The sequence below is a fragment of the Brachyhypopomus gauderio genome, unplaced genomic scaffold, assembly GCF_052324685.1.
Source record: "Brachyhypopomus gauderio isolate BG-103 unplaced genomic scaffold, BGAUD_0.2 sc65, whole genome shotgun sequence".
NCBI lineage: Eukaryota > Metazoa > Chordata > Actinopteri > Gymnotiformes > Hypopomidae > Brachyhypopomus > Brachyhypopomus gauderio.
Window position 1 is genome coordinate 1,515,822 of NW_027506886.1, and position 17,295 is coordinate 1,533,116.

Sequence of the window (17,295 nt, forward strand, 5' to 3'; positions counted from 1 at the left end):
TCACACGGAAAAATGCTTCACGTTATTCGATAGTCATTAACAAAACTTTTTTTGACTAGGAAAACAACGAAAAACAGTGGGAATGAATCACTATATTCTAATTTAGTTTATGATGTCTAATCTCAGAACAGAGAATAGACAAATGTCATACGGATTCTGGCAGCAAATCCTTCGAGTCAGGGTTAGCGCCAACCCCCCCCCCCCCCCCCCCCCCCCCCAACCAAGCACAAAGCTGGGTTTATGCTCACTTCCCTTGTCCTTACTTATGATATTATTTCCTTTCCATTAGGCATGGAAGCTTGGTGGTGTAAGTCAAGAAGACTGCATTTCAGCACCTAAAAGGGTAAATATCCCTACATAAATCCCTGTATAAAGTTGTTTTTATCCTGATATTTTGTGACTTCTGAATATCGGACACGAGGACGACCTGATCCGCTCCGCTGTCCTTTGCAGAAGAAGCCTTCGTCTCACGGACGCACTTCATCATCCGTCTTCTTTACCTGACGTCAGACGCCATCAGCATGCTGGAGGCAGACAGTCAACAGGAAGGTGTCAGACATGAGCTCCAGATCTCCTACATTACAACATACCAAGTATAAAATTTATGTGGATAATTCAGCTATTAATATAAGATATATATAGAAATGACACCTGGTAGGTATGCCATTGGAAAAGATAGACCATTTATACATTTATATTAAACGCTCAGGGATCAGTCTATGGCCACAGGACTCTTGGACGCGGCTGATTTGGGGTGGCAGGCTGCTCTAAACCCAGCAGTGACACGGACTTGAAAGTTCAGAACACACCCAATGAGCTCATGCCAGCACAACACCTGGTACCATGTCACCTGCAGATCAGTGTCACGGCTGTGTTGAGAACCACCCTTCACTCAAATAACATCCAATCAGGTATGGTTAGAACTAGATGGTACAGGGAAAAATAAAACACATGTTTTTTTGGTCTATTCTGTAATAAAACAGTGTGTCTCTGTGCATTGCAGGTGTTGAGAGTACATTAATATTACTATTCTGTATTAAAGGGTTATATTAAAATATTAACCTGTTTAATCATGTTAACAGGGCTGGGCAGTATAGACAAAAAAAAGACATTTATGTAATGGTTTTAACACAGTAAATTCCTCAGCTTCACACATTACTGGTAGCAAAATAAGCAGTCTGGGGTGGTTTCAGAGTTCATTTTAACAATGCATTTTCATTGAGTTCAAAATGCAATAGTATTTATTTGTAGATTCTAAAATTATTTAAAATGCTATAAATAAAACCAATAAATATTTATACTTCACTGGATGGGTAATACTTACATCATCGCAAGATTGCTGTATCGTGATATCCTGCGCAAAATATATCGGCCAGACCTAGTTAATAACATCCACACTACGTGATGGCAATATGAGATTACATCATTGTTTTGGAATGCATCTCAGTGGAGACTTCAAGGAAGAACACCACCATCATCACCGATTCGTTAATTTAATCATAGTGAGTCAATAAAAAAACACAGCAAATTAAAACTCAAAACAAACACCACAAAAGGTCTGCACCCAAGGATTTCAAAGCTGACACTTAAGGAAATGAAAAAAAGAAGAAAGGAATGACACAGGAAGTAATCAAGGACATCTTCACCCTGAATTTTCACCTCTTTGATACCAAATATGTCACTCGTGGTGCAAACAACGCGTCCCATTTGTAATCATAAACAACAAACCAAAGCGCCCCCCCCCCCCCCCCCCCCCCCCCCCCCCCCCCCCAATTAGTTTGTACCACCTGTGAATAATGAAATACTTGGCTTAGTTTGATGGAGCACATGTTTCCTCAAATAAAATCTAAAGATGCACAGAGCACTAAATGAAAGTCGTTACAGTTTAGGTATTTACAGGACTGCGTTTTTCATCAAATACTAAAGTAGAATGTATTATTTTTTGACAGACACATCAGACACGTCAGTCATTTATAAATAACATTGTAGGACATATCTGAATGACATTTGACAATCTGGTTGACTATTTAGCTACATTGCATTTGGCCCCTTGGACCAAGTATTAAAAATGCTATTCAAAGACCTCAAATGTTATTTGCGGTGATATGAGTGGGGAAAAACAGATTTACAAACCCCTGTCAATTTCACTGTCTGCAATCTCTTATTTTTAAGAAACGTATACACAGAAATGTCATGTGTAGTGACTTCTGTAGTGCTTTCTGATACGTCACCTTAATTTCTACTTTCAAACTTGAGATAAACGAAGGTGGTAAAAACAACTGATTTGAAAGGAGTCGAGTGTAAACAAACAAGTAATTAAGGGCGATGGACAAAGGAGGACTGCACAGAACCAAGAACCCAGTGCTCCCAGTCGGAAGAGGAAAGGTTTGAAGGCACCAGTGAAGAGTTTATGCACAAATTTCTTGACAAATAAACTGTAGTGGGCCGTGCTGATCGCCACCAGACGAAAGGACCAATTTTAATCGCACCTTTCTCTGAATTGTTAAACGCTAGGTTGACTTGAGAAAAAGGAGGAGCAAGTCTTTACTTCAAATCAAGATGCAAATTACATTCAAGAAATTTGTGCAATAAGACTCATTTGCAACTAGGTATTCTGCATACTGAATACATCAGCTTTTGCATAAAAAAATAAATATTTAGTTACTTTATGACTCGATTTCAAACTGTATAGATGAGAATAGAGGAAAGATGATAAGAAAAACTTGAGCAAGACCATCTAGTGCTTCACACAGCAGAGCCGACTCAACAACACTGGCGTTTCCAGTTAGCGAAAAGTTCACATCAGAAACCACCCAGACTGATGATTGAAGAGAATTCTGCAAAAGCCAAATTTTGGCGAATCGTACATTTGACCCAATTAGCAAAACCAATCATAACGGTGACGTTTCCAGAGGTGCGAATGTCTCCGGAAGCAGAATTTGAGAGTCTGCGGCTGAAACAGGAGTGAAACGGCGGGGATTTGACACCACGAGTCACCACCCAAGAGCCCACCGGCATTCCCTCTGGTCTATACCTTGCTCCTGAAGAGAGGCTTGGCCCCGGGGCCGCAGTACTCGTTGTAGATGAGCTTGAAGAGGAAGAGGTGGAAGAGGGCGATGAGGGAGGCCACGCTGAACCAGAAGATGAAGGGCAGGCCCGGGTACTGCTTGGCCATGTGGTCCTCGTGCGCCAGGATGGCCTTGACGTGCAACGTGTGCCGCAGGTCCTGCAGGTGCGTCAGGTCCGTGGTGATGTAAAGCAGCGGCGTGATGGGCTGCGTGACCAGCACGGGGAAGGTGTGTCCGCGCGCCTCCGACGTCAGCTCCACGGGCTCGTTGGTGCAGCCGGCCTCGCACGCATACAGCTTGACGGGCGTCTCCTGTGGCTTGACGGACACGTGCAGGAAGGGCTTGCCCTCGGCGTCTTGCAGCACGGCCAGGCTGATGGCGTCGGCGTTGTAGCGGATGCCGCGAAGCGAGTAGCTGTTGTGCAGCACGTCCGGGTCGGCCTGGAACTGCAGGTGGTGCTCGGTGAACTGCAGGCCGCCGAAGCTCAGCACGGTGCCCTGCATGAGGCCGTGAGCGCCGGCCGCCACCAGCGCCTTGCAGCCGCGTTTCTGCAGCGTCAGCGTCCACAGGTTGACCAGCTGCAGGATCTGGGCCGTGCTGCTCACCCGCCCGGGCCACAGGTTCTCGGCGTGCATGGTGGCGTGGCCGCTGAAGCAGTGGTCGGCGTAGTTCAGGCTCACCTCCAGACGCTCCCGCTCCTCCACGGACACGCCGGCGTCCAGCAGGGGAGCCAGAGAGGCCGAGAGGATGTAGTAGAGGGTGGTGTTGACCGTGCGGCTGGACGGAGTGTGGGCATCGGTGATTTTTCTAATCTCCACACCTAAAATGTTAGACAGCAACACTGTAATTCCTCTTAGCTATTTATCTTGGTAAAAAAAACTTGGTAAAGGCAAACTCTGGGTTATTAAACGATATTTCATCCCACTTGGTGAAAAAGGTTTGATCAAATAGGAAACACAAAGCACTAGTAAGAGACGTTGGTGTTTGGTGGACTTGCCTGATATGAAAAGGTCCATCCATGCCTGCTGGTGCTCCTGCACCAAATCCTCCATGTTGGCTCGTAGCACCTCCATCATCTCCCTCTTGGCGGCCTCCCACAGCTTGCCGTACGTCTCCTCCATCTTGGAGACCTCGATGGGCTCAGAGGTGTGAATGACGCTCACTATGTTCTCCGTGTGCTCCGACTTGGAGGAAACCTGGAGGCGTGAGCTCAACCTTTTCGAGGCCACCACCACCAGTACGGTGTCCTTCTTCTCCGTCAGGACCTTCCCGCTGAACATCACCAGCTCCCGGTCATCCACCTTCTCCGTGACACTCCTGAACGATGGTGACTCCGTGGACACCTCGACCGTGACGGCTTTGTCTGTGGGGTTGCTAATGTGGACCCGCTGAAGGTAGACGTTTGGCCTGCTGCGGTGAGCTACGTATTCCTCGCGCACAACCACGCAGTCCCGAGATGACTTCGAAGTGCCCACCAGGATGCAACGAGAGGAGACCACAGAGCCTTTCCGGTACCACAGCATTTTAGCCTGGGCCTCGGACTGCTTCCCTGCTACATGCAATCGTACTACAGGTGAATATTCTGTCTGGTGCACTGGGGCAGAACCTGGCTGTGAAGTTGAGGTCACCCATAGTTTATTGGAATCCACATCGACCAACATGTGTCCGTTACCTGTGACAAACGGAACTGAAGCTTCAGTCTGGGGCGAAGCAATAACGCCCTCTCCACGCTCCACCAGTGCAGTCCATCTGTTAACATCAGTCTGAAGACACAGTCCAGCTGGCCCACCATCATCCCTGAACATACGTAGCAACCTTGGAACCCCATCTGAGCTCAAGTACCAGTAAAAAATTAGGAAAATTAGAAAGCCAACCAGAACACGTCGAGCCCAGCTGCTCGAAAGCAAACCAGGAAATCCTTTTAATCTCTGCTGAAGCCACATGGCTTTCCTTTCTTCTCTGATTGTCCTTTGGTCGACCCAAACCCAGTTAGTCTACCTCAGAGGTGACCCAGTCTATAAAAGGTCCAAAACTACACGGGTCATTAAATTACCTCCTGAGAGCACTAGACGGAAGTGGCAAAGAAATGAACTACTTAAATATTAACCAGCTACTGTTCTAAACCCTGAACCAACAACTTGCGAACGAGGCCAAAACCTGAGACAATATGCAGCCTCGTTATTCTGCCGAACTAACTGAGCAGTACCGACCCGAAGGTCCACGTTAGTTCAACACCAAGTTAGATAACTGCCATACAGTACAGCTATCTAGCAAGGAGACACTATCACACTTCTTTTGAAGGTCCCGAAACAGCAACCTGGATAAAAGAGATGAATAATTTACAACGATAATGTTTATCATGGAAACACCACTTTGCGTGTCACTCTCGTAACTTTACTAGATGCCAGTTAGCTAGTTAGCCAGTTAGCTAGTTAGCTAGTCAGCTGACCGACCCGCTCATTGAGTTACTGGGGCGGGCAGTTAGCCAGACGGCTAGCTAACGTTGTCTATTCAATAATCACTCGAATTTCTCACGTAGCAACAACGATGTTTCCATTTATTTTCAATGTGTCCTCAGTCCTTGTGATCTTCTGATTTTAACCAAATTCTTTCCTGTTTTTAATCCATGAATACCCGATTTTAGACTCTGTCTGGCTAGCTGTCAACATCGTAAGTTGACGTTTCTGGTTTACAGAAATTGCCGTAAAGCAGGTTGGACGAAATCCGGAAGTGTCGTGGTTGATGAGAGAAAGATGTCGTGAAGCGCTCTCAACTGAGCGGCCCTGTTGCGTCCCAAATCTTTTAAGAGCCGTTATTTTAGTGAACATAACGTTTACACTTTAATGGTGTCTACATTGCAGGTGGCCCTAAACCGTTGTTCATATTTGTTTTGCTGAGCTTTTTTTAAATGCACACATGTAAATTAGCATATGGCTAGGCCTTCTTTTGAAAATAATGGGAAAGTAATGATAGGGGTTCAAGTTTTATTTCAAATGCTAGATTAAACAAAAAATGGTTGAGCCTTCATTTAACTAAGTGTCTCGCAGATTTAAAGTGCGTATGTTTAAAAAGCAAATACTACAGTTAATTTAAATTAAATAACCAGCTATATTAATTATTGATAGATTTTTCGTTTTTGCCCTTGGGAATAGTCAAAATATGGAGCTATAGCACAAATATGCTGGAAGTAAACGAAACAGGCAAATAAGAGCTATAGCCACGTCCTGTATCTACCTCCTATCTACACGTCTACCTGAATGTGAAACCTCACCACTGTTGGTGCATACCATCCCAGTTCACCTATGAAATTAGATTTTTAGACATCAAACGTGTATATGACATTTTTAATTTAGGCTCCAGTAACATATAAAGGACTGCTTTACAAAAGCGTCCACATATTTAGAGATTTACTTGAGAATATAATTTTTTTTAATCCACCGTGAAAAGTGTAGACCCCAGAAACAATCCTCCGCCTTCTCTTTCCATTGCAACGTAGCGCACTGCAATACTGCAGCTACTGGGCAGTCTCAGCCCGGGTGGTGGAGGGCTTAGAGGAAGTGGGTGCTGTTTACTGGGGGGTGTAGCCTGTAACTTTGGATAACTTTTACTCGAAAGGCCGTCAGTATTCCCAACATACGCATTATCCTGCAGCAGAGAGGCGCTCCAAGATGAGAACCCAAACACTGACACTTTCCTTTGCCTGTTTTTGTTTGTCTCTATTTACCCCGGTACACTGTGATCCAAAGGGGCCTATTCCCGAAGGTAAGACGATTTTATTCATCTCTAAATACCGCTTTATGTAGTCTGTGCAGCATTAAACTCGCATAGCCCTTTAGGTCTTTATAATATGATCTCTTGTGTGATACCGGATCTTATGTTGTAATGACGGGATTTACTGAAAGATAAAGATTGGGTTTGCAGTGGATCTGGCCGGGCTGTGTCCGCTGACGTGGACCCTGCACGCCGATCCGAAGCCCCGGAGATGTGTTCGGGGATCCAGATAAGAGTTGCGGTAGCGTCGGCAGGCTGCTGCGCCTTTGGGCCACTTTGGTTCCGATTCGATAAGAACGGCGACGAGCGTTTAAATGGATGAAAGTCGATGCTGTTAAATCGTTTTGTTTCGTCTCGAAATCACCGATAACTCGATAATAGACCCATGAATTAGGCTGCTTTCTCCTTTTAACGATTTCTCAATACGTTGTTTCATTTTAATATTTTCGGCGATTGTTTTTTATTGATGATAGTCTGAATCATAAACTAGGTCCTAGGGTTAACAGAACTCTGTCACAAGAGTTCTTGTATTTAACAAGAAGCGCTTTTCCCATCTGCGTTTTTTGGTTCCCGTTTTTAAAGGCATGAAGTCTGTGGTGGGAAAGGACCAAACAAATCTTGCAAGTAGCAGGTTTGGGATTAAATGCGCCCTTTTGCTTTTCCGGCAAAGTAAACTCCTGCTTCTATTGATCAACGTACTTGTGTTACTCAGAGTGTCCGAGACTGGTCCAAACCCAGCGGTGTCCCCATTATACGCCTCCTTTAAAGCACGTAGGCTTAACGGGTTACTGTAGATCCCAGTATGAATAGACCTCCTCTTTTCTGGTAGTAATATTAATAACAATAACATTAACAATAACCACAGATTAGCTTAAAATGCTCTCAATATAGAAACCTGGCAAGAGTTCTGTTCATAGCATGTATGTATACAAAATTATTTTTAAAATAGGTCATCGTGTTATTTGATTAATCTCTGTGCTTTTCTTGACAGGAAATCTCCTCGTATTTACTGTAGCCACAAAAGAAACTGATGGATTTAAGCGGTTCATGAGATCTGCACAGCAATTTAATTACACAGTTAAGGTATTGAAATGATCATACTGTATTTAATGACACAGTTAAGGTATAGAAACGATCATGCTGTATTTAATTACACAGTAACTATTTGAGTGTATAAGTGGTTCTTGAACCTCACCATCTACATACACCAGTGTGCTGTTTTGTCTGTTTAGTTCTGTGACGACTCTTGCTTGCTGAAAGTTGTTAAGCTTTTATAAAGCTGGATGAATGTGCTTTTATTTTTATCCATTTTGCAGGTTCTTGGGAGAGGTGAGAAATGGAACGGTGGCGGTTTCCTTTCACCCCCAGGTGGAGGGCAGAAGGTTCGTCTGCTGAAGTCCGCCCTGGATGACCTGAAAGAGAAAGATAAGATCATCCTCTTCATAGACAGGTAGGAGCTCCTCCATGTCATCCGTCATGTGCATTACATCCACGTGCTCTCTCTGAACTCATGAGGTCATCGCTCTTTCTCATGCCTGCAGTTATGACGTCATCTTCTCCTCGGGTCCGAAAGAGCTGCTGAAGAAGTTCCAGCAGGCCAGACACAAGGTGGTCTTCTCCGCCGAGACGCTCATTTGGCCCGACCGCCATCTGGAGGACAAGCACCCACACGTCAGGGAGGGAAAGAGGTTCCTTGGAGCTGGAGGCATGTGTTCATCTCACTACTGACTCGGTTTATGGGGTGCGAGGTACTGAGTGCTGATATTTAGAAGGGAAATCAGTACTCTGAACCTCACACTGTCTCATCCACAGCAAACAGAGCTTTACCACATCTTATCCAAAACCTTCATGACCAAGGCTTGCTTTAGCATTTGCTGATGGAAGCGTCTCATCTGAAAAGCGTCTGTTTGGACATCTGCAGCAACGGGCTAGTAGATTAGTACATTAGAGAGGTTATTTTATGTAACATAATGAAAAGACAAGGTGGAAGTTCCATGAGCCACCACTGCATTTGACATTAAACGGCGCATTTGTTTTAAGGAGTAATGAGAACTGTGAGATATCCATATACAGACAAAACACATTTTCTTGCACATTCATTGAAGGTATTGATTTAGGCAATGCAGTAATTCTCTTAGTATTTTCATGTCACTGTGGCTGATATTCAGTGAAAACTGTTCCACCAGCAAGTCTGAAGGAGCCTCTTTTCATACACTCCCTATCTGACGGTCCAGAGCATGTTCGGAATGACTGTGACTTCGCTACATAGTTTTGATGTGATGCAAGAAACAGCTGTGGAACATCTCTTAACTTTTGCCCATGTCCACCTAGAAATAAGTTCCCTCCATATTTTATGCATAAGTACTAAATCAGATGTAGGAAGCTGATTGCAACAGAGACCAGAAGTTAAAGTCATTAGTTCTTCTGGACTATTGTCTCAAAGTAGCTCTTCCGTTTTCTTCGTTTAGGATTCATCGGCTACACCGCTAACGTCAAAGAGATGGTCTCTGATTGGTCGGGAAAAGACGATGAAAGCGACCAGCTCTTTTATACCAAGATCTACATCGACGCAGAGAAACGGGTGAGCACTTCTTCAAGCCCCCTCGTTTCTTACCCACGATGCCCCGGGGCAGAGATGTGTGGTGATTGCTTTGTTGCATGACTATGCATTTCTCACATTCCTGAATCTAGATTTTAATAAGACGTTCTGCAGCGGTTTTTGTGCTGTGTCCTGAGGTCTGCTCCCCTTGTCATTTCCTCTGTAGAAATCTATAAATATAACCCTGGACAGCAAGTGCAGGTTATTCCAGAATCTCCACGGAGCTCTTGGTGAGTGTATTACTTTCAGTTGTGTACAGTACAGACATAGCAGGGTTTCACCAGAGAGCACTGCACTAAGGTGAACCAAAGTTGCTGGCATCAGCCTTTAAAACCAGTAAACCTGTCCTTGGAACTCCAAATTGCAGCATTAGTGCCACAGCTGTATCCTATATAAAAAACCCACCCTGTTGTGATCCCTACAGGGCTGGGGGAAAAAACACCTTAGCTGTTTAAAAATGTCCTCTATAATGAGCCTTTAGGTTTTGCGTGCTTTGATGGCAACATGGGAGGCTGACATGATGATTACTCGCACATGTGATGCGGCTTATCTCCTCTGGAGTGAAGAAGCCACAATCCAACCTTCCCCTCCCCTTATGTGGGCGGAGGGCGGAGACTTCAGAAAGGCCCTCATTTGTCCGTTGTCTCGACAGTGGAATGTGAGAGTCAACTGCAGGATGTGCCTGTGCACACGTAGGCCGGCGAGGGGAGCGCAGAGAGGCAGCTCTCCTCATCTCAGCCACGTGCTACTCGGAGCCGGCAGCTAGGTGCCAGGAGAACCCAGCTGGAGCTCCTCAAGAAGAAGAGCCGCATTTTATAAGCACCGTAAACATCTGTCTCGGCTCCAAACGGAGCCAAACGGTTGCTTCGTTTAAACTAAGAGGTCACAGTAAATCCTCGTGTTGATCACTTTTTGTTGTTTGTGATCCCCAGTGTTTACTGTAAAAGTATTGAGGAGTACTGAGGAATCAACATTGGGTCAGTGTTGCCATGAAGTCAGCTAAGGCTCTAAAATATTTAAACCTGTAAACAGCAGGTCATTTGCACTTTTGTGTCTTTTTTTTTACACTGTGTGTCCTGCTTGGCTGTACAAATGGTATTGTATTACAGGTCAGATCGCCAGGCACATAAAAGGTATCTTGTGTTCAGATCGGTGTAAAATTTTGAAGCACAAAAGGCCTTTCTCTCTGTGTCCCAGTGGAATACCAACTTTCTGGGTTCCCTTAACAACACAGAGCTCTGGAGATCAACACAGAGTGTAATGCTGCCTAGATCACGACTGCAAATACAGACAAGAGAGTATTGATTCCACCTGTGGGTATTTTGTTTGATTTATTTATGAACAGATGAAGTAGTGTTGAAGTTTGAGGATGGAAGGGTGCGGGCCAGGAACGTGATGCATGACACGCTGCCCGTTATCATCCATGGCAACGGGCCCACCAAGGTAGATGGACCTTCCCATCCCGTCCTTCCCGATGTCCAACCGTGTCCGTCAGGCCGCACTTCCATAACTGCGTGATCTTTTTAAAAATATTTTTGCAGCTTCAAATAAATTACCTGGGGAACTACATCCCGAAGGTGTGGACGTTCGAGACGGGCTGCACGGTGTGCGGCGAGGACCTGCGGCCCCTGTCGGCACTCAAGGTGGAGTGTCCTCGTACTCCTGACCAATGGCTAATCCCGGTCATTCGTCCACTTGGACCGAGTTTGAGTCTTAAACGCTCGCTGCTCTGGATGTGTTTAGAAGGGATGTTTACATGTGTTGTTTATTGATTCTTTCTTTTGTCCTCGTTTCCGGTGCAAGTGTTTATGGGAACATAAATGATTAATTTATTTATTAACTCTAATTACACACATCTATTATCTACTTTATCCATTCACCTCAACAACATTGTGGAGCAATGCTATGCACGCAAATCATACACTTAAACATTTGTGTCCCAGTCATTGCATGTGGAAGGGGCTATATTTGAGGGTTCACTGCAAGCTTTCACACGTTGGACACATCGGTGCTGTGGGGTGCAGGCAGGGCGTGGCCGGAAGGACGGACACTGACCCCGCCTTTCCTCCCGTGTCCTGCAGGAGAGCGAGTACCCGCTGGTGGTGATCGGCGTGTTCATTCAGCAGCCCACTCCCTTCGTGACCGTGTTCTTCGAGCGTCTGCTCAAGCTCCGCTACCCCAAAGACCGCCTCAGCCTCTTCATTTACAACCAGGTGAGACGAAGCGACCCGCTGGGTCGGCTCGTGTTCACAGCAAGCCCCTCGGATGGTCCTCAAAGGTGGTCTCAAAGGTGGTCTACATGTGTAACTTTACACCTGCTGTCAGGGGCTTTGTTCTGCTGTAAGACCAAATAGTGAACAAGAGAGTGGACTGTCCTTTTAACTTTTAACTAACTCGGTTTCAAACAATTAAGCAGATATCTAATTTCAAGAGTATTCTTGAGCATGTCTCTAATTTCTGAGAGCACTGTATATATATGAATATGTTCATGTTTAAATTGTTCATTATGTAATTTCTCTGTGCAATTTGGTCTGTGCATTCATACCTTTACTAATAAGACTAAGACGTTACTCCACTTGTAATTTTGAAGTATTAGTATTTTCCCTGGTACTTTTAAAAGGTAATACAGATTTACATGGATTAAGTATGATATATTTACAATTTTTATGCTTGTTATAATATTTTTGAGCTTTACTAATGCATATTAAGCAAGGCTTTGTTGTTGTCTCTGAATTTCTGAATGTTTTTAGGTTCAGCTTCTGTAATAATGTTCTAATTTTTTTCCCAGGAGCCTCATCATGACCGACACATCCGCTCCTTTCTCGAGAACCACGATACAGAGTACAAGGCTGTGAAGCTGATTGGTCCAGATGATGGAGTAGATCCCATGACCTCACGCAACATGGGCTTGTGAGTTTCCAGGAACTGCTTTCGCTTTCATGAGAACGAAGCTTGAATTCACGTCATGTCGCCCCCCCAAAACAGCATCTGTTTAAAGGGTCTGATTTACAACACTTGATGTTGGCTTGACTTGTACTGCACGAGTTTGGAACGTGAAGGTAATTGTCCTACTCTGTTGTCTTTCTATCTGTCTAATTGTCTCTGTTTCTCTGGCAGCGATATGTGTCGGAATGACATTGACTGCGAATACTTCTTCAGTGTGGACGTGGAAGTGGTTATGAAGAACGAAGACACCCTTAAGATACTCATCGAACAAAATAAGTGAGTGATTTGATTTCAGGACAGCAGACGGAACTGCTGTTAATGTTAGACCTTCTGAGCAAATGTTTGGGTTAGAATTTTTTTTTTCAAAACTACCAGATAGAGTTTATGCAGTTTTTTTGCGTCGTGTGTAATTTATATGCCGTTGGATGGCAATGGTAAGAGGTGGGAATTTGGATTGAATGCAAATGGCCAGCTACACGCAGTGAGGATCAGGTCTTTAATGTTGTTTCTCGGAACCACCAACCCTGGCCCTCAACAGGGCATTTATAGCACCAATGATGACCAAGCCGGGCCGCCTGTGGACCAACTTCTGGGGCGCTCTCAGTGCTGATGGGTACTATGCCAGGTCGGAGGACTATGTCGACATTGTTCAGGCACGCAGAGTGTAAGTCATGTTACTGTCTATTTTTAACCTATTTGAATCTGGCAAAGGTGTCCACAAGTGCACATGGCACCTTAGGCAGTTCGATGATGGATTTTGTAGTCGCATCGTTTTGTAGACATCGTTGGTGTCCGTGTGTCTTGGACGCTCAGAGGGGCTGAGCTGTCGTCTGATGGGTGGACCTGACAGACTGTGTCCTCTGATGCTGGGGAGTTGCTCACCTCGACTGGGCTTGTCATTGGGCGGTGGAAGGATCTTCTTCGAGGATCTTCTCGATTTTAATTTCTGGTGAATTGTTTTATTGTGCGACCTGCTCAGGGGTATCTGGAATGTTCCATATGTGTCCCTGGTTTACCTGGTGAGGGCGGATGTTCTGAGGAGTGAGCTGAACACCCCTGACCTCTTCCAGTCTGCGACCCTTGACCCAGATATGGCCTTCTGCTCAAAAGTGCGAGATCAGGTCAGTGGAATTATTTCGGCTTTTTACGAACGTAACATAACAAATATTCAAATAATTATCTTTATAGCTTACTGAAGTTAAAACGTCTTTGCAAAAATAAGTGACATAGTGAAGTATCAGGTTTAGAGCATACCGTGGTGCACATGTAGTCAGCCACTGCATGTACTGGAGTTTGACACGGGCTCGGTTTTGTAGACAGAACTAAATGTGTCTTAATCCAGGGGCAGGTTTGTGCTGATCCATGCTGTAATTGAGCTGCTTGGGTTTAGTTTAGACATTTGTGAATGACCGCAATATCAGTAAAGTGGCTGTTTCATTCTTTGTCTGGTTTTTCTTTAAGGGAGTCTTCATGCATGTAACAAACATGCACACCTTTGGCCGAGTCCTAAATACAGAAAACTACCAGACCAGTCACCTGCACAACGATCTTTGGCAGATCTTTGAAAACCCCGTGGTATGAGGCCACACCAGATTTTCGGCGTTAGATAAATGTTGCCTCTGTAATTTCACTTTTTAACCTGTTCCCTCATGTTTGTGTTACAGGACTGGGAAGAACGGTACATTCATGGAAATTACTCAAAAATTATGAAAGAGGACATTGTACTAACTGTAAGTAAAGGAGACTGAACTGATAGGACATTTTGTACATTTTTGTCTTCAGTTTTATTTTCAAAATCATAGTCTTCCTTAGGATGTTTTCAGCCATGGTTACTTTTACTATAAATGTCTTTTTTTATCATACAGCCATGCCCAGATGTATATTGGTTCCCCATTTTCACTGAAGTAGCCTGCAAACACCTTATTGAAGAAATGGAGAACTTTGGCCAGTGGTCAGGAGGAGGCAACGTGGTATGAAGAACGCTCTTCTTCTGCAGCTAGAATGTGACCAACATGGGATCCTTTGGACTCTGATATCGGAAAGAAGGAAATTGCTGAAAATATACTGTTTCTGCTACATTTGAATTTTTAGGCCTCTTTTATTAATTGTAGTAACATATTTAGTCTGCCAGATTGTTAAAAGGCGGCTGTAGTTAAGTATACCAGTTGCAGTACAGTTGTATCTACAGATCAGCATGTGTGCTTTGGTCTTCACTCAAATTGCAGATTAAGCACATGCTTATGAATACGTGTTATTCGTGCCTTTTAGGACACCAGGATCCAGGGAGGCTATGAGAATGTTCCAACAATTGATATTCACATGAATCAGATCAATTATCAGAAAGAATGGCACAAGTTCCTCTTGGAATATGTCGCGCCCATCACAGAGAAAATGTTTCCTGGGTATTACACAAGGGTAAGCTCTATTTTTCTTTTGTTATTAATATTTTATATACGCAATTAAGTGTTCACTTAACCACTGAGTTTTGAAATGAACCATATGCAGAATACTAGGGTCGAATAAGCAACTTGAATTTCTGCCTGGGGATCCATAACTCAGTGATTTGAATTTAAACCCCAAGAACCCGAGTCACCTTTATGTCAGACTCAAATCCATCTCTTCCTCCACCTGTGCAACTCCTGCCTTAACTCCTTAGTGAGGTACATCACCGTGCCTTCACTTTTACTATTAACACGGTGCTCAATACCAGAGGGGTTGACTATGAGGTAAAGAGGCGGAGCCTAACTCGACTCGAAGGCGGAGCTGCAGTGTGATCTCTAGGGATCCTCCGGCAGCCGGCAGCTGTGGCGGCATTACAGGGGGAGGGGCTAACTTATTCTCATCCCATTTTTTCCTCTTTGGCCTAACACTTATGGGGAAAAAGAAGTCTGTCGCCCTGCCCTGTCTGGACGGGGAATACCACCTGACTCCCTGACCTGTGCGTCTGTCTGTCATTTCTTCCCATGCAGGCTCTGTTTGATCTGGCCTTCGTCGTCAGGTATAAGCCTGACGAACAGCCGTCTCTACGGCCCCATCACGACGCCTCCACGTTTACCATTAATATTGCGCTTAATCAAGTGGGTGTGGACTTCCAGGTGGGTTAGAGCCTCTGAACGAAGACCACTGCGCATTCAGACACGTTGTTGTTGTTGTTACTGTGTTTCTTGTCTAGGCCCTTTAACATTCCTTGCTATTTTTTGACTGCCAGATATGCATGGCTAACAATATGGATCATTCATGTCATTACTATTTTATTACCCTCCCACAAGGGCACTGAGCTTGCAGTACATGTTTAGTGAGGAATCCATAGCTAAATAATGCATTGTAATTGTGCCACAGAGGTCTAGAGTACTCAAACAAAAATAATGTATGTGTACAATAGTGCTGCAGTTTTAGGCTCAAAACATGTAGAGAAGGGTCTTTTTTTCCCCAAGCATTTTGATAATATTGGTCTCATTAAGGGTTCCAATGTATTTTTTTTCATGTGGAATTTTATTTATCACCGTTAGTCTGATGTGATATCTTATAACAAATGTAACAGCCCATTTTACAATGAGAGCACTAATGAATATCTATGGCAAAATAGCATACTTTTAAAGACGGTAATATATTTACTCCACGGTCAGTCAGGGATGTCCACAGCCACTGAAGTGCTGAATAGCTTTTGATTGGTCAATGCTTTTAAAGGTGCATGCTGGCAGTGTGGTGTTGTCAGGGCCGTCATTCATTTTCCTGTCGTCTCATCCTCCCCCCCCCCCCCCCCCCCCCCAACGTATCCAGGGTGGTGGCAGTCGGTTCCTTAGGTACAACTGCTCCGTACAAGCTACCAGGAAAGGCTGGGCTCTCATGCACCCTGGACGCCTTACCCACTACCACGAAGGCCTCCCCACCACCGCGGGCACCAGATACATCGTCGTCTCATTCGTGGACCCCTGAGGTGATCTCCAGAGGAGTGTCCCACCTACCATCGTTAGCTTTACTCACAGGTTCCAGGATGGTTAGTGTGTGGTCAAACAGTTTAGACAGGACTAGGGAGACGATCAGTTTGACATTGAAAGAGCCGATAGATACAGCGCCTTGTGCTGCCATTTTAAATGTAACGTCATACTAAGGTGTAATTAAGGCTCTTGAACTCAGGCGTACTTTGAAATTCAGTTGAGACAGTTGCGGTGTGTACCTCCTTTTCAGAAACATTGTCTTTATTTATTGATCAAATTTTCAAAGCAATTTCAGCAAAATATCCATATAGTTTTCAGTGATTTGCACCCTCGTTCATGCTGTTTATTTTTCTTTATTGATGTTTCGACTAAAGGTGCTACTGTTTATTAATAGGCTGATGTATATTTTATTCCTCCCTGCTCTCTTACATCATCCTTTTTCACTTGTTCATTTTGTTTTATATTTTTAGTATTTTTTAAAGAAACCTCAATAAAATTATTTTGTTTTGGAATTATTTTGGTTATGTTGTATGCAGTGGTTTGTCACGATGTAGCACTGTTATGATAAATGGAATGGGCTTCCTGTAGCCAACCCTAGTAGCCTACTTGTCTACAAACCCCAAAGTGACCTTCTCCACCAACTCTGACCAAACGTGGTTCTTCCCACACCATATCAAGTATCATGTATCAAGGGTAGCATGTCTTGAATCATTGCCCCTCTTGACAAGGAAGACATGCCTCAAGACTCTTCTGTATTGGCGTGTATAGTGGAATAATCTCCCACTACCTGACTGTACATAAGATGCCCATGATGTCTGCATGCTGGACTATAACACTTCAAAGATCCCACCATGGTAAATTTGAAATGTTTTAAAAGCCATGTTGGTCATTTCAATTTCATGCATTTTGACCATGGTAACACTTATGCTGCAATAAACTGGTGAAGGCCGGCTGATAAACCTGAATACTAATG

General features: G+C 44.3%; 2 protein-coding genes across 7 annotated transcripts; one reads left to right on the forward strand and one right to left on the reverse strand.

The window, feature by feature from the left end:
- Positions 1-215: 215 nt before the first annotated feature.
- kiaa2013 (KIAA2013 ortholog) lies at positions 216-5,776 on the reverse strand. Of its 6 annotated transcripts, XR_013124929.1 has the most exons (5): positions 4,066-5,776; positions 3,035-3,888; positions 1,325-1,354; positions 428-524; positions 216-335 (listed from the first exon to the last, which is right to left on the reverse strand). XR_013124929.1 is itself a non-coding variant. In XM_076988989.1 (4 exons), exons 1-4 carry the CDS (start codon positions 5,009-5,011, stop codon positions 507-509), a joined length of 1,848 nt encoding a protein of 615 aa, XP_076845104.1. In that variant the 5' UTR covers positions 5,012-5,776; the 3' UTR covers positions 216-506. The 6 variants fall into 6 exon arrangements, 3 of the variants coding, with proteins under 3 accessions (XP_076845104.1, XP_076845105.1, XP_076845103.1); XR_013124931.1 differs by lacking the exon at positions 1,325-1,354; XR_013124928.1 differs by having other exon boundaries at positions 428-1,354.
- A 793-nt stretch (positions 5,777-6,569) lies between these two features.
- On the forward strand, positions 6,570-17,287 carry plod1a (procollagen-lysine, 2-oxoglutarate 5-dioxygenase 1a). Its single transcript, XM_076989021.1, has 19 exons — positions 6,570-6,830; positions 7,831-7,922; positions 8,156-8,289; positions 8,381-8,544; positions 9,308-9,420; positions 9,605-9,668; positions 10,784-10,881; positions 10,980-11,081; positions 11,520-11,651; positions 12,227-12,348; positions 12,556-12,660; positions 12,923-13,048; positions 13,364-13,505; positions 13,846-13,959; positions 14,049-14,114; positions 14,250-14,354; positions 14,653-14,799; positions 15,354-15,479; positions 16,165-17,287. Exons 1-19 carry the CDS (start codon positions 6,737-6,739, stop codon positions 16,318-16,320), a joined length of 2,202 nt encoding a protein of 733 aa, XP_076845136.1. The 5' UTR covers positions 6,570-6,736; the 3' UTR covers positions 16,321-17,287.
- The last annotated feature ends 8 nt before the right edge of the window (positions 17,288-17,295 follow it).

Coding starts and splice junctions, on each gene's coding strand:
- plod1a (XM_076989021.1), top strand. CDS start 6,737: ATGAGAACCCAAACACTGACACTTTCCTTTGCCTGTTTTTGTTTGTCT. Junction 12,349..12,555: donor ACCTCACGCAACATGGGCTT/GTGAGTTTCCAG, acceptor TTTCTCTGGCAG/CGATATGTGTCGGAATGACA. Junction 14,355..14,652: donor GGTCAGGAGGAGGCAACGTG/GTATGAAGAACG, acceptor CGTGCCTTTTAG/GACACCAGGATCCAGGGAGG.
- kiaa2013 (XM_076988988.1), bottom strand. CDS start 5,011: ATGTGGCTTCAGCAGAGATTAAAAGGATTTCCTGGTTTGCTTTCGAGC. Junction 3,889..4,065: donor GATGGACCTTTTCATATCAG/GCAAGTCCACCA, acceptor CTAACATTTTAG/GTGTGGAGATTAGAAAAATC. Junction 1,355..3,034: donor AGCCTCTCTTCAGGAGCAAG/GTATAGACCAGA, acceptor TATTTTGCGCAG/GATATCACGATACAGCAATC.